Genomic DNA, 17,211 nt, shown 5'->3' with positions numbered 1-17,211 from the left:
TTTGTTTTAAATATGCTTTTTAGGGGATCCCTGGGTGGCTCAGCGGTTTGGTGCCTGCCTTTGGCCCAGGGCATGATCCTGGAGTCCCAGGACCGAGTCTTGCGTCGGGCTCCCGGCATGGAGCCTGCTTCCCCCTCTGCCTGTGTCTCTGCCTCTCTGTCTATCATGAATAAATAAATAAATAAATCTTTAAAAATTTTTAAAATAAAAATAAACATGCTTTTTAGGAAAGCCTCGGTGGCTCAGAGGTTTAGCGCTATCTTCGGCCCAGGGCGTGATCTTGGAGACCCAGGATGGAGTCCCATATTGGGCTTCCTGCATGGAGTCTGCTTCTCTCTCTTGCCTGTGTCTCTGCCTCTGTCTCTCTCTGTGTCTCTCATGAATAAATAAATAAATAATCTTAAAAAAAATAAAATAAACATTCTTTTTAAAGGGATGCATTTTAAGTACTGCTCTCTATAAAAGCAGAAGCTTATTACCATTGGATTTGAATCTGCTATGAGATCCCGCAGAGAATCCAGAAATCCCTGATCTTCCACCATTTGGGCATTGATATCATGGAGTTTTGCCACACAAACTGCTGCTGTTTTCCGAACATAGGGATCTTCATCCTTCAAGCACTTGCGTAGAGGCTCACAGAGATATTCTGTAATCTTGTCCACCCGGATGCACCCCATGGTCCTGACTGCCAAGGCCCGAATTAGAGGATTGGGATCTTCACAATCCTAAAAAGAAAGAGAAAGAGAGAAAGAAAGAGAAAGAGAGAGAGAGAGAGGAGAGAAAAAAGAAAAAGAGGAAGAGGAAGAAGAAAAAAAGAAAAAAATCATTGACAACTACAGGTATACATGGTGACTAAAAAGTAAACAGTCTAGTTTATACAAGCCTCAGAAGAACATTTCCTTTATGTAAGCTTCCAGTTACACTCTGTATCAGACACTAATCCCCCATACTATTGTTTCCTAAGTACAAATCTTAATTGCCTATTTAAGAGCTTAGGTTAGGAATTCATTTAACTATTTTACAAACACAATGAAGAAATGCCCAGTAGTATTCATTCCAGGGTGAGGCAGAAGTCAACTGGTATTACCATCACCATGGCTGTTACTGTATGTGCCTTAACAACAGGAAAAAAATGAGGAATTGGAAAAACGTGTACCACTCCCGAGTCAGTCTGCAAATATCCCCAACCCTGCACATGCATTCACTTTCTTGCTCTCTCAAATGAATAAATCTTAAAAGGAGATCTTACAAGGATGAAATGATTTTTCATCTTTATGTTTGGAATCTGCTTTAAAATTATCCATTAGGAGGAGTGGGAGTCAGGAAAGCATGTATAGGGAGAATAAATAAGATTGGTCATGGGTTGGGGTGCCTGGGTGCTTAAGCATCTGCCTTCAGCTTAGGTCATGATCCCAGGGTCCTGCTTCCTGCTCAGTTGAGAATCTCCTTCCCTCTCTCCCTCTGTTCCTCCCACGGCTTGTGCACTCTCTCTCAAATAAATAAATAAAATCCTAAGGAAAAAAAAAAAAAGACTTGTCACGTGCTGGTAACCACTGAAACTACAAGATGGGGATTTAGGGATTTAGAATACTATTCCCTCTACTTGAATATGTTTGGAAGTTTCCAGAATAAAAAAAAAATGAGTGTTAAGACCTATTAAGTAAAAACAGAAGTAGTTACTCCTTGAGTTTCTACTACTTCTGACCCATAAGCTTAATTTTCCCCATGATAAATAGATAAAACCCAGGTTACTGAAACTTCAATGATACGCCTAACCTTTGTCAGCCTGGGAAGGTTTCTTCTGGCTTTCTTCTCCCATCTGGCAAGGATGCACCAAAACCAGCTAACAGAAGGCTCTCCATATGGTTTGAACTGGATGACGAATGCTGGCATAAAGAATGCTTAAAAACCTGAACACTCATAGTCACTGCCAGTACTTCTCTAGAGGCTCTCTTTTGCAACAGAGGTTGCTTATTTGCAATGCAGACATTACCTACATCAAACAATACTTCCTGAAAAGCCTACTTGAGGTAGACGAGACTGGTCTTGAGTTCCTAGGGGTGGAAATGTTACCTTCACAAAGCTGTTGACAGCCATGATGGCCATGTCTGGCTGACTCTTGGCATAGTTCATCAAATAGAGATAAACAAGCTTCTTTAATTCCAGGTTGTCGGTTTGCATACAGTTCACTACATCTGGAAAAAGAGAGCTGAGAAGAGAAGAGAAAAAAGAAAAGGAAAATGAATAGATGTTGGTGCCAAGCTATTGGATAGAATATGGAGAAATAGCCTTTACAAAGTGATCTGATGCAAAGAAGTATGTCCCCACAGTGATAACAATTAACACTGATCTCAATTTCTAAGGAAACTGTAGTACAAGACCCAAGAAGATCTCTAAAATAGATTTAAGGGGATCCCTGGGCGGCTCAGCGGTTTAGCGCCTGCCTTTGGCCCAGGGCGCAATCCTGGAGTCCCGGGATCGAGTCCCATGTCGGGTTCCCGGCATGGAGCCTGCTTCTCCCTCCTCCTGTGTCTCTGCCTCTCTCTCTCTCTATGTCTATCATAAATAAATAAATCTTTAAAAAAAATAAAAATAAAAAATAAAATAGATTTAAGAAACTTTTCATTGTTAGCAAAATTTTTTTTTAAGTTTATTTATTTATTCATGAGAGACACCGAGAGAGAGAGGGAGGCAGAGACACAGATAGAGGGAGAAGCAGGCTCCTCGCAGGGAGCCCGATGTGGGACTCGATCCTGAATCCCGGGATCATGCCCTGAGACAAAAGCAGATGCTCAAACGCTGAGCCACCCAGGCGTCCCAGCAAATTTTCTAACAAAAGTAGAGCAATATGGGTAGCCTGGTGGCTCAGCGGTTTAGTGTCACCTTTAGCCCAGGGCCTGATCCTGGAGACCCGGGATCATGTCCCATGTCAGGCTCCCTGCATGGAGCCTGCTTCTCCCTCTGCCTGTGTCTCTGCCTCTCTGTCTCTCTCATGAATAAATAAAAAAATCTTAAAAAAAAAAAAAAAAAGTAGAGCAATATAATGAACCCAATATATCCATCACCCAGCTGCAAAGAAGCATTAACACATGTCCAATCTTGTTTTATACATGTCCTCAATCCAATATCCCTTCCCCTGTCCCTATCCCACCTAGTTGCTCTGGATTTTTTTCCCAACATAGAACTTGAACTCATGACCCTGAGATCAGGACCTGAGTTGAGATCAAGAATTGCACACTTAACCGACTGAGCTACCCAGGAGCCCCAGTCTGGATTATTTTTAACGAAATCCTAGACATTATGTAATTTCATACATATTTTAGGGCATATCTTTAGGAATCTTGTTTTTTATTTGTATTTATTTATTTTTTTTGGAATCTTGTTTTTTAAAAGCACAATCTTTATCACACACAGAAATTAACAGTAATTCTACATATTGCAGGTTCGAAGCACTATGGCTGCTACGTTTTTAATGTTCATATTCTATCCTTGGGCAGTGGGAACTTACTCAGCTAGCTTCTGAGTTCCTGTGATGTAATCCTGCATTTTCATCAGCCTCCTCACTTTCTGGTAGGACAAAATTCACTAACCAAGATTTCTTTGTACATTTCTAATCTCAAAACTGAAACCAGTCATTTTTCTAAGAAGTCTTGACTCCCTTCTAGAATTTATTCTTAATATTACAAACTCAGACAAATGAAAATTTCAGTGTCCTCAGATATAAAAGCTTACACTTTTCCAAAGTTCAAGTCATTTTATGATTTCCTACTCTCTTATAAAGCCAAACAGTGGCTTTATTTTGGAATGGCCTCCAAATCATTAGTTTGGAAGGAATGAATTTATTTGATTTTAAAATATAAGCTGTATTTTTTCAAGTACACGTTAACTATAATTTTTTAGGAGAGACTGGTAATTAACCTTCCTCCTAGGCTTTATCAAAGTACTACATAAATTTTAAATACTTTTTTAAAAATTTATTTGAGAGAGAGAGAGAGAGAGAGAGAGAACAGGCACAAGCACGAGTGGGAGGGGCAAAGAGAGAAGGAGAAAGAATCCCAAGTAGACTCTGAGCCTTAGGTGGAGCTTGACCTCACAACCCTGAGATCATGACTGGAGCTGAAAACAAGAGTCAGATGCTTAACTTACTGTGCCACCCAGGAGCCCCTGAATTTTAAGAACTTAACAGCTTACTACAAGTACAGAAAAAGCAAACATCAATATATTTATATATATATATATATATATATATATATATATATATATATATATTTATATATATCTCTCTACAGGAAAGAGAATGATTGAAATAACTAGTCACATGGTAATGGCTCCTGTACACACACACAATAAGCAGAAAGTTATTTACAAATAGGAAGATGTTTTGCAAAGTCAAAGAATCTACTATATCTCCAACAAACCAATGAGTTCTGCTCTAAATGTCATTTAACCTGAGTATACACACCTAATGTAGTTTCATGCACATGTATTCAATAAACATTACACTCCCCCAAAATGAATGTCTTACCATTTCCTAGAGTAACTCATGGGCAAAACAACTGTAAAACTGGTAATAAATGTGACACATTAGCAAATGTAAGATCCTGAATAATTCCAACAACCTGCACAAGATCAAGAAGATCTTGATCAAGAACAAGTTCTAGAGGTAAAAACTGTTAAGCACCAACCTATAAAGCTAGAAACCTCAACTTTCTACTATGGTAGCCACTAGTCATGTGTAGCTCACTGGCAATGTGACCAATCTGAACCGAAATGTGATGTATATATAAAACACACATTAGATCTTGAATATTTATTATGAAAAATACAACATAGGGATCCCTGGGTGGCGCAGCGGTTTGGCGCCTGCCTTTGGCCCAGGGCGCGATCCTGTAGACCCGGGATCGAATCCCACATCGGGCTCCCGGTGCATGGAGCCTGCTTCTCCCTCTGCCTATGTCTCTGCCTCTCTCTCTCTCTCTCTCTCTCTGTGACTATCATAAATAAATAAAAATTAAAAAAAAATCTTAAAAAAAAAAGAAAGAAAAATACAACATAAGACACCTCATTAAATTTATTTCATGCTGAAATGATACTTTGGATGTACTGCATTAAGTAAAATATATTATTAAAATTAACTTCATCTGTATTTTCCTTTTTCAAACTTGGCTATCAGAAAATGTAAAATTATGTATGTGGTTCGCATTGTATTTCTACCACAGAACACTGAACTTGAAGTTACTTGCAAGTAACTGAAATGTGATCATCTACGAATACCTAATCTCTATTTATTCTGTTCCTTTGAGCTATCTAGGCCCAGTACAAATCCCATCTCCTACAAGAAGTGTTCCTCAACTATTCCTATTTACTTGGATCTCCCTTTTGCAGAACTCCTATTGCCTTTAATGTACACATTCTAGTACCTAATCACAAAACTGTATTTTATTATTCCCTAATTTTTCAAATTTTGGGTCTCCCCAACTACATAGTAAGTGCAGTGAAGGCTAAAAAACATCTACTATCCTTTTAAATTATGATATGTGGGATAGCATAAGCACAAAATAAATCATTAGCAATTAACAGATTAACTAGTATTTACCAAGCATACAAAAGGAAACTCAAAGAGGTTTAACTTTTTCTAGGTTATAGAAGTAATCTTGGTGAGAACACAAAGCCCACTAATCAAGTATGTTGACTCACCAGTTCATCAGTACTGATGTTCTCAAGCTACATTTATTCCTTGGCAAAAATAGCCCACCAGGGACTAGATTGATCCAGAGTAGGAAAACTATAACCTGTGCACGAAATACAGCCCACCACTACTTTTGCATGAGCCATAAGCTCAAAGTGGTTTTTAGATGGACATTTAATGATTTAATGATAGAGAATATTTACTTATTTACTTTGGACCCCAGTTAAACAAAACATTATGTGTCACCCCCCCGCAAAAGAATTCTATCTTCTCATTAGATTTGTAGTAGGAAATTATTATACTTAGGTTTCATCAACAAATTGTGGTAAATTGGTTGCTCTTTTGTTATATAATTGCCTATATAATATCTTCCACTTTTTTTTTTTTTTTTGCCTCTTGGATTACTACACCTAAAGTATTTCCTCTCTTGCCCTTCCCAGAAAAAGTCTACCAACCTCTGAGATAGACGGTCACAGAACAGCAAGTTAAGAACTAAATGTGTATATGCTAACAAACAAAACTCCAGTAACAAAAACCACCTCAGAGCAGCAACACCTGAAGCACAAGAAGATATCGGAGTCTCTAACTGCCACGGTTTCGACCTGAGCCCCTGATCTGGTTGAGGAAGCTGCTCTCACCTTCCTGGTCTCAGGAAACCCTTTACACTCTAAAGATTATTGAGATCCCAAAGAGTTTTTGTTCATGTGGGTTATACCTTCTGATATTTTATGGTATCAGGAATTAAAACTGAGAAATATTTTAAAACACCGATCCATTTAAAATAATAAACGTGAGGGGATCCCTGGGTGGCGCAGCGGTTTGGCGCCTGCCTTTGGCCCAGGGTGCGATCCTGGAGACCCAGGATCGAATCCCACATCGGGCTCCTGGTGCATGGAGCCTGCTTCTCCCTCTGCCTATGTCTCTGCCTCTCTCTCTCTCTCTGTGACTATCATTAAAAAAAAAAAAAAAAAATTAAAATAATAAACGTGGGACGTCAAGGTGGCTCAGTGGTTGAACGTCTGCCTTTGGCTCAGGGCGTGATCATGGGGTCCAGGATCCAGTCCTGTATCGGGCTCCCCTTGAGGAGTCTGCTTCTCCCTCTGCCTATGTCTCTGCCTCTCTCTCTCATGAATAAATATAATATTTAAAAAACAATAATAAATGCATTTCATATTAACAAACATTTTATTGCAAACATTTTTTATCTTTTAAAAATTAAGATGACAGCAGCTCGGGTGGCTCAGTGGTTTAGCACTGCCTTCGGCCCAGGGCCTGATCCTGGAAACCCGGGATTGAGTCCCGCGTTGGGTTCCCTGCATGGAGCCTGCTTCTCCCTCTGCCTGTGTCTCTGTCTCTCTCTTTCTCTCTGTGTGTCTCTCATGAATAAATAAAATCTTAAATAAATAATAATTAAGATGACATTGGTTCACCTGGGTGGCTCAGTGGTTGAGCATCTGCTTTTGGCTCAGGGTGTGATCCTGGGGTCTGGGATCGAGTCCCACATCTGGTTCCCTGCAGGAAGCCTGCTTCTCCCTCTGTGTCTCTGCCATTCCTCTCTCTGTCTCTCATGAATAATAAAATCTTTAAAAAAATTGTTTTTCGTTTTTCAAATCTCTTAATGTCTAGTTTAAGCAAAGATAGCTCCATCTTCATATTTGCCCCTGCATTCAACCTGCTGTAGAATATTGTTTTAATTGAAGTACAAGAAAATCATATACATATATTAATCGGAAAAGGGAGGAATTTTTTTTTTATTTGAGAGAGAGAGAGCTAATGAACAGGGGGAGGGGAAGAAGGAGAGGGAGAAGCAGACACCCGCTGAGCAGGGAGCCCAATTCAGGATTCGATCTCAGGACCCTAGGATCATGACCTGAGCCAAAGGTAGACACTTAACTAACTGAGGCACCCAGACACCCAAGGGAGGAGTATTTTAACGGTTTTTTCAGATTAACTGGATATTCCTTGATACATTAAAGCTAGATAAATACCTTGTTTTTCTTTTTCTTTTCTTTTTCAGTTCACAAATGGTAGTTCCATAAAAGTTAGTTGTAGGGGTGCCTGGGTGGCTCAGTGGGTTAACTGTCTGGTTTAGGTCATGATCACCTGTCACCTCAGGTCATGATCTCAAGACCATGGAATCAAGACCTGTATCGGGCTCTGTGCTCAGAGGAAAGTCTGCTTGAGATTCTCTTCCTCTGTCTCTTCCCTGCTTGCACATTCATGCTCTCTTCCTCGCTTTAAAATAAGTAAATCTTGGGGCAGCCCGGGTGGCTCAGTGGTTTAGCACCGCCTTCAGCCCAGGGCCTGATCCTGGAGACTGAGGATCGAGTCCCATATCGGGCTCCCTGCATGGAGCCTGCTTCTCCCTCTGCCTGTGTCTCTGTCTCTCATGAATAAATAAGTAAAATCCTATAAATAAATAAATAAATAAATAAATAAATAAATAAATAAATAAATAAATAAATAAAATAAGTAAATCTTAAAAAAAAAAAGTTGCTATGTGGAATCTGAAACCATATCAAACTTTTAATAATTAACTGCATTAAAATCTATTCGTTTGTCACTTATTTTGAATGGATCTTTTACCCATAATTTTGTGATATATGCATTGGTCATTTGGAAAATATTGGTTGAGTTTATGCAGATCTTCCCAATGATGATACAATCTATATAACAGAAAATAATACATTCACTAATTTCACCACCAAGCTCATTAGAGAAGTTTGTAATTACTGGGAAGCTGTCAAGCTCATGTTGCAAGATACAAGTTTTCCAACAATCTAATTTTTACTTTAAAGTTCGAAATGTATCTACTGTCAAATTTTTTCTCTAAAAGTGACAGGTTCACTTTGTTCATTTTTGAGAAAATGTCCCCAAATACTGAAGTCTGATTAACTATAATTTGTCAATCATTCCTTCACTTAAAAATGGTGTTCCCATTTCAAACAATTGTGCAAGGGCTTTTTTCCAAGTCAACTATCACACTTTGCTATGCCACAGAAGAGCTTTATGGATAACTCCTACTTTATCATATATTAAAATGATCTGTACTCAAGGTTCAAAGCTTAATAAAATAAATTCTAAATGCTTCATGAAGAGTAGTCTTAAGTGAAACTGCCCTTTTTTCCTGCAAGTATTAGTGGTGACAAATAGAAGAACTACTGTTACAGTTTGACACTGCTACTCTGATTCACACTAAGGCACCAGTAATGCAAATGTCAACACAATGAAAAAAGCAAATAATACTATGTGTAAGAATAGCTTTGACCTCACAAATCCCCCAGAAAGGATCTTGTGAATCTTTGGGGGCCTGTGGATAATCCGTACATATTTCCAAACGGTCTGGCTGAATTACAGAGGTGGGGAGAAAAGACATAATGGACTTTGTTAACATTGATTTTCATCTTGAATTCAGCAACTGAATCTACCATTGTAGAGTTAAGGACACTAGCTTGAACCGATTAAAGAACATATGAGCTTCTGCTTCTCAGTACACTTCTATCTTCTAAAACTACTTCAGCAGCAGGTCTATAACTGTGCCAGTTCCCAGGAGGTTTTATGCTAGATCTCTATGCAACAAAATCAAACTGGTTTCATTCTTCAGAAAAATTTAAGTCATGGTGTTAATGTAAAAGCAACTATACTTCCTCATGGTCTTTCAGTGGGACAAGCCCATTCTTATAGATTCTACAATTACGAAAGTTAAATGAAAAGTAGTAAAACCACAAACAGGGTATGGGTCAAAAGTGACCAACAGCAGGAGTGATTACCCTTACCTAACGTCCTTTCCCACAGTCATGGCAGCAATCACTTTCTTCACAGCCTCCTTCCTCTTTTCTTTCTTTTCATTATTGAGTTCAGCCTTTAATTCAAAGATTTCTCCTACAAAAGAGAGCAAACTGGTGAGATCCAAAGACCAGAAAACTAGAACAAAATACTACACTCTGTAATAAATGACAGCTGACCAGAGGCAGGGCAGCAACTAAAGAGAATTTAAAAATTACAGGACAGGTACAATTCAAATCCATAGATTACTTGACCCATTGATAAAGATACCATCTTTGAGGTTATGGCCAGAGAGGAAGGTGCAATCCAGATCTTAGGAAGTACAGGAGTGGGGGAAAAAAACATATCTCATGATATCTTACTACAATAGGGAAGAAATGAAAGCTGAGTGATGATCTTCCATCAGAATTTCAAGGTCCCAAGGAAAAAATAAATGTAGGTACAAAACAGGTTCACAAATCTGTTTTCAAACCAAAGAGACTCCAGGTATCCACATTCATTCACTCAAGCTCAACTTAAAAAAAAAAAAAAAAAAAAAGGAACTGAGGTTCAAAGATCACAAAGCGAGTTCATGACAGAGCTGCCCTTAGAACTTGTCTCCTGACTGCTGAATCCAGAGGTTTCCGACGTGGGCCACACAGTAATGTTACCTGGGAGATATTTATAAAAATAACAATTCTCAGATTCTACTCTGGACCAATTAAATCAGCCTATCAAGGAGAACTCATACATTCCTATTTTTTAAAGTTCCTCCAAGTGATTCTAACACACAACCAGACCTGAGAATCCCTGCTCTAATTAGCACTTTAAGAAGTTAATGGGCTTCAAGGCTCCATCTTATTCAATCGATCTAACAAAAAAATATAATCTTGAAGCTTCAAGAATGGTACAAACCAGAGTCATTTTTAAAGGCACAATCTTGAATGAGTGCTCAGGCCCTGCACTGTGAAATGCCAGGGCTGTCTGGCATCACTATCTTAAGGACCAGGCTCACCTATCTTCAGAAAGCTGGAGCTGAAAGAAAAGAAGGTAACAGGGTACCTGGGTGACTCAGTCAGTTAAGCATCTGCCTTCAGCTCAGGTCATGATCTCAGGGTCCTGGGATCAAGCCCCACATCTCGCTCCCTGCTCAACAGACAGTCTGCTTCTCCCTCTGCTCCTTCCCCCTGCTTGTGCACTTGCTCTTTCTCCCAAATAAAATCTTTGTAAAAAAAAATTTTTTTTTAAAGAAAAGAAGGTAATAGTCCTCAACTGGTTTTAAAAGAAAGAAGAGGGCAGCCCGGGTGGCCCAGCGGTTTGGTGCCTGCCTTCGGCCCAGGGCGTGATCCTGGAGTCCCGGGATCGAGTCCCGCGTCGGGCTCCCTGCATGGAGCCTGCTTCTCCCTCTGCCTCTGTCTGTCTCTGCCTCTCTGTGTGTCTCTCATGAATAAATAAACAAAATTAAAAAGAAAAACAAAATAAAGAAGAAAATACACCACTAAGCCCATTAAAAAAAAAAAAAAAAAAAACAAGCTGGCTACTTTCAGTTCAACTTTCCATCTATACCCTTAAACTCTTCAACAATACTGCCATGTTAATGACTCCGCTTGATGTTCATTTTAACTAGATCTCATTCACCAGCATAGAAACAGTGGGGATAGCAAACTATGGAATCTGCTAAATCCTTTATATGGGAAGGATGAAACTGGTAAGAAACACAGATGTCGAGCACTAAAAAAGCCTGTTGTTATGTCAATATCCACTGCCAACAAGGCAAACAAATTAAAGTTACAAAAATCAGTTTTATTTAATCAACAACTGCAAAAATACCATAGCCAGAAAAGCTGGGCCCTTAAGAGTCATTCTCCTCTCCATCAAGTCCTCTGCTGCCAAATCTAGCTCTTAGGGATCCCATCATTTACTTCTAGGAACAGTAAAGGACAAGCAGCAGGGTTTCAAAAGTCTGAACTGTGAACAGCAGCCAGGAGCTGAAGAATTAAAACAGGATGTAACTGAAACTATTCCAATTCTAGCATAACCTTAAGGAATATGCTCCAGTGGCAGTTCTGGTGGGTGTTGCAGGAAGTAGAAAGAACACAGTCTATCCTTTTTTTTTTTAAGATTTTATTTATTTATTCATAGAGATACAGAGAGAGAATGAGAGGGAGAGACACAGGCAGAGGGAGAAGCAGGCTCCATGCAGAGAGCCTGACGTGGGACTCGATCCAGGGTCTCCAGGATCATGCCCTGGGCTGCAGGCGGCGCTAAACCGCTGTGTCACCGGAGCTGCCCATGTCCATTTTTTAAAATATGGTATTTACCAGCTGTGATTCAATCTGCAGGTCTTAAACTTTTACAAATACCTGAATGAAAAAGGGTTACCAGGACTCATTATAAGAGAAGGTTTGAAGAGTTAGGTGATGTTTCTTTTTTTTAATTATTATTATTATTATTATTATTATTATTATTATTATTAAAGATGTATTTATTTTAGAGGAAGAAGGGGGAAAAAAAGAGGGAGAGACTCTCAAGCAGACTCCCTGAGTGTAGAGCCCGATGATCAGGACTCAACCCCACAACCCTGAAATCATGACTTGAGCCAAAACCAAGAATCAGATGCTTAACTGACTGAACCACCCAAGCGCTCCGAGTTAGGTGAGTTTTTAAATGACACCTTTTTAAAAATAATAAATAAATAACACCTTTTTATGTCCTAGACATCTTGGTCATCAAAGCACACAAAATGTTAACAGAAGAAGTACTATTTCAGAGAATCAAAAAAAAAAAAAAAGCTGAAAATGAATGACAAGCAAGGTTAATGGTTTTTCTGAAGTGTAAACAAGGAAGATAGGGATCTTTTTATGTCAACATAGACATCTTGGTCATCAAAGAACACAAAATGTTAACAGAAGAAGTACTATTTCAGAGAATCAAAAAAAAAAAAAAAAAGCTGAAAATGAATGACAAGCAGGGTTAATGGTTTTTCTGAAGTGTAAATAAGGAAGATAGGGAAGAAGCTGGTAGGAGCCAAAGAGTGCAACAAGTGAGACATGGTATCTCATACTCATAACTTTATTAAATTCTTAAATTTTTCCTTTCCTCCACCCCCTAATCAAATCTACCAAACACGGCTAGCAGCTAACATGGTTCTCAATCTTGGCCACAGATGAGAGAAAGGTGGGGATCTTTAAAAAAAAAAATCCCACACCCAGGCCATATCCCAGAACAATGAAATCAGGGTATCTCAGTTGCAAGGACTTAGATAATTAGTATTGTTTTACATTTACCTGGATAATTCCAATGTGTAGACAAGGTTGAAAGCCACTGACTAGTAGATGATAAAAAGAAGAAACTCACTATGTGAGTTTTCCATATTGTAATAGAAGAACTTGTTTACCCTATGTAACTCCAAATGCCCAGAACAGGACAGATATGTTTGCACTTTCTAGAAAATGTTTTGGTGCTCTTTGCTCACTCCAGGGCACCACAGTGTGCCCTCCTATTTTTTTTTTTTTTTTTAAGAGTTTGAGTAATCTCTACACTCAATGTGGGACTCAAACTCATGACCCCAAGATCAAGAGTTGTATGCTCCACCAACTAAGCCAGCCAGGTGCTCATATATTCTCCTTTATTAGCTGCAGGTTTTGATAATGTCCTTCATAGCAATTTTACCACCATTCCCTTTAGGCCAGGATCCAATCCAGGGTCATATGTTAGATTTATTGTCATGTCTCTTGAGTCCTTTTTTTTTTTTTTTAAGATTTTATTCATTTATTCATAGACACACACACACACACACGGGGGGGGGGGAGAGGGGGAGAGAGGGGGAGGGAGAGAGAGAGAGAGAGAGAGAGAGAGAGAGAGAGAGAGGCAGAGACACAGGCAGAGGGAGAAGCAGGCTCCATGCAGGGACCCCGACGTGGGACTCGATCCCAGGTCTCCAGGATCACACCCTAGGCTGCAGGCGGCACTAAACCGCTGCGCCACGGGGGCTGCCCTCTTGAGTCTTCTTTAATCTGAAACAGTTCTTCGGCTTTGTCTTTCATGATACGATTTTTTAAAGCTATCGGGCAGTTATTTTATAGAATGCCCTCAGTTTGGAAAAAATAAATAAATAAAAAAAAATAAAATAAAAAAAAAGAATGCCCTCAGTTTGGGCATGTTATGGGTGTTCCCTCATGATTATACTCTGAGATTATGCATTTTGATAGGCGTAATTCTTAGGGGATGTTATATTCTTCTCAGTACATGACATCAGAGACAAATAATGCTAATGTGTCCCATTACTGATGATGTTAACATTGAAGACTTGGTTAAGGGAGTAAATAGGTTCCGGCATTGTAAAGTTATTTTTTCCTTTATAATTAATAATTTGTGAAAGGAAATTTTGAGACTATTTAAACATCCTGTTTGTTTCTCATCAAACTTCCACCTGCTAGTCATTTTAGCATTCACTGATAACTCTTACCTGAATCAATTCTATAATTTATGTGTGTGTGTGTGTGTGTGTGTGTGTGTGTGTGTATATATATGTGTGTGTATATATTTTTCAATGGGTTATAATCCACTAGTATCATATTTCAGCCTCTGGAAGGGAGGTGAAAAGATCCATCTGAGAAAGAAAGTTGTTAGAGAGTAAGAGGAATGACAGTTGGTGTCATGCCCAGAATACTTAAGTAAATATAAGACTGCTAAATACAAAACACATGCACGCCAGAAAAAGGGAGAGGGAAAGAATTGTAAGCAGATTCCACAATCAGCACAGAGGCTGATGCAGGGCAAGCTCATGACCCCAAGATCAAGACTTGAGCCAAAAGTAATAGTTGGATGCTCAAATGACTGAGCCACCCAAGCACCCTGTAAACCAGTATTATATTTCTGATGACAAAGACAATGAGGTTAATAAATTCAAAGCTATTTTCAAGTAATCCAGTCTGTGACTTAAAAATCCTGGAATTGACTCTAGAGGTTCCCTGTTTTAAGTACAAAGAATGTATTTGGGGGCGCCTGGGTGGCTCAGTCAGTTAAGCATCTGTCTTCGGCTCAGGTCATGATCTCCAGGTCCAGTGATCAAGCCCCATATCTGGCTCCCTGCTCAGATGAGAGGAGAGGAGAGGGGGGATCTGCTTTTCTCTCTCTCTCCTTCTGTCCCTCTTCCCTGCTTGTTCTCACTCTCTCTCAAATAAAATCTTAACAACAAAAAATATCTATATAAAGCCCAAACAAAGAATGAGGTAGATCTATATGGAAGGATATAAAATATCAAGTTTCTATGTACTGTTACATGTCCCTTTTTTGTTAAAGATAAAAAACTATTGGGGATCTCTGGTGGCTCAGCAGTTTAGTGCCTGCCTTTGGCCCAGGGCATGATCCTTGAGTCCCAGGATCAAGTCCCACATTAGGCTCCCTGCATAGAGCCTCCTTCTCCCTCTGCCTGTGTCTCTGCTTGCCTCCTTCTGTCTCTGTCTCTGTCTCTCATGAATAAATAAGCAAAATCTTTAAAAAAATAAAAAAATAAAAAACTATTTAATCATATGGATTAATACCTGCATTTATATGCACAGAAAAAGACTAAGGATACACCCTGAGTTCACCTCAGGAACAGAAACAGAAAGAAAACTTGCATTTTCACTTTTGCACGATCTATATTAATAGTCTTTGTTATAAAGTTATTTCCAAGAAAAAAAAAAAAAAAAAGAATGAATGTTCTGCTTTTTCCTCTTCTGCCTTCCCCAGATCTACCAATCTTCAATGGATCAAAGTTGGAGTTCATCATTTTACCATAATAGAACCTTCAAATCAAAATGATGTGCATCACAGTCCTATGTCTACAAACCTATCCTTTAATAATTTATTCAAAGACACTTTTCTGTATAAATAATAGGCTCCGCAATGAGACAGTCAACAATATGTATAACTGAAGATGTCAGGAACATTCTAGGTGGAACAATCTCACACCACAACTTTTGGAGAAACTTCTCAAAAGAGCTCAAAGTTCTTTGATCAAGTTTTCTTTTTTTTTTTTTTTTTTTTTTCAAGTTTTCATACTTACCTTTTTTATTGGTTGTGAAGTACTTGGAGTCAGTCATGGTTCTGGATCTTTAATGTGCACCTTCAACGAGAAAAAAAAATCTTTATCCAAATGATTTATGTCCAGCAGACATTTGATTAATTTTAAGACCATTTATAAGAATTTCTATACTCAAATGAGTATTTTCTTCCTTACCACCATTATTGGTGACTCAAGGGATGCTAAGATAATTAAGAACGTAACTCTTGCCTCAAGATCTAACCAGAGCAAAATCCATAGGCTAACTGGAATGCACTAATAATCTAAACCTATTGTGGCCTTGTAATTTTATCCATAATTATCTCTTCAAAGCCTCCAAGACCTAAAGCTAGACCTTTCTGCAAATACATCTCCAATTAGGCGCTCAAATATTTAAAATAAGAAAAAGTTTTGAAAGCTCTCTCCACTACTTTCCATTCAGGAAAATCTGATTTATTTCCTACTCAAGATGGGGTCATTCCAAAGCACATATCCTGAAGCAATGGTAAGGCTGAAAGAGAAGATAATTGTGCCAACCTATTCACCATTACATGAATCTCTTTTTCTGTTTGTTTTTTTGTTTTGTTTTTTACATGAATCTCTTGAAAAAAAGTAATTTCTCTCAGAATAAAGAGCCTACATTAATAGGACGATATTCTTTCACAACAAGTATCTTTTTTTTTTTTTTCCTAAAGATTTATTCATGAGAGACCCAGAGAGAGAGAGAGGCAGAGGGAGAGGCAGGCTCCATGCAGAGAGCCGGACATGGGACTCCATCCTGGGTCCCCAGGATCAGGCCCTGGACTGAAGGCAGCGCTAAATCACTGAGCCACCCGGGCTGCCTCACAACAAGTATCTAGAGACAAATATACCTTGCACATGGATTTATTATAGTTTTCATACTTGCAACAATCTATACCTAGCCCAAAAGCATTCCCAAATAATAAATAATATACTTTACAGTTAAAAACAAGGCAAAAAAAAAAAAAAAGATTATCCAGTCACATTGCATATAAAAGACAATCAGAACTGGTGTTAAAACTTAAAAGACCATGGATCCCAGCCTCAAATTTAATGCTTCTGTTCCAATTCCCAGGAGAATTACTCTGACACATGGTTCCACTAGTGAAACAAAAATGGCAAAAATGACTGGTCACATTTCTCCCCCAAATAATTAGACAATGTTTTCTGATTTAAGTCACACTTACGACTTTGTCCAAGGTACTTGATATCTTTAAATGTATTAAAATTTTCATTTAATAATATTTCTTCAGCACTCAAAAATGTGTTTCTTCCTTACCATCCTCATTAACAATACTTACTACCAGATTTGGGACTGATGCCTGGCACCTGCTCATTATTGTCAGGCCAAAACGACATGAGTGATAATACATTTGGCAAACTTGAGCAATACCACATTTGGCAAACAACAGTAAATATGGATGAGAGAGAAAAGATCTAAGCAATAAATCACTGTAATTAAGGAAAAGGAAAAAGAGCCAAATAAACATGAAATAATGAAAAAAGCCTGGCTCAAATCTGATCTCTAAAATGTGCTACTTGGATAGCCTAAGGGAAATTAGACTCAGCTGAGATCTTTAAAAGTCACTACTATTTACAGTCCTGATCCTTATGCAAGAATGCTTTAGGTTGTACTAGAATTTCACAAAATTATTTCTTAAAAGATGTGAGCTAGAACTCACAAATA

At 38.6% G+C, this 17,211-nt stretch overlaps 1 protein-coding gene across 3 annotated transcripts in view; it reads right to left on the bottom strand.

The window, feature by feature from the left end:
* AP2B1 (adaptor related protein complex 2 subunit beta 1) overlaps positions 1–17,211 on the bottom strand; it is a 131,478-nt gene that overhangs the window by 109,779 nt on the left and 4,488 nt on the right. For all 3 annotated transcript variants that reach the window (XM_072779531.1, XM_072779533.1, XM_072779532.1), the window contains exons 2-5: positions 15,507–15,566; positions 9,466–9,571; positions 2,074–2,209; positions 480–725 (exon numbers count right to left, since the gene is read on the bottom strand). In XM_072779531.1, the coding sequence (XP_072635632.1) occupies positions 480–725; positions 2,074–2,209; positions 9,466–9,571; positions 15,507–15,543 (525 nt within the window). In that variant the 5' untranslated portion in view covers positions 15,544–15,566. The remainder of the gene's footprint in view (positions 1–479; positions 726–2,073; positions 2,210–9,465; positions 9,572–15,506; positions 15,567–17,211) is intronic.

Source organism: Canis lupus, chromosome 16 (genome assembly GCF_048164855.1).
Source record: "Canis lupus baileyi chromosome 16, mCanLup2.hap1, whole genome shotgun sequence".
NCBI classification, from domain to species: Eukaryota; Metazoa; Chordata; class Mammalia; order Carnivora; family Canidae; genus Canis; species Canis lupus.
The sequence above is the reverse complement of the archived record's forward strand: the minus strand, read 5'-3'. Positions and strand labels throughout refer to the sequence as shown.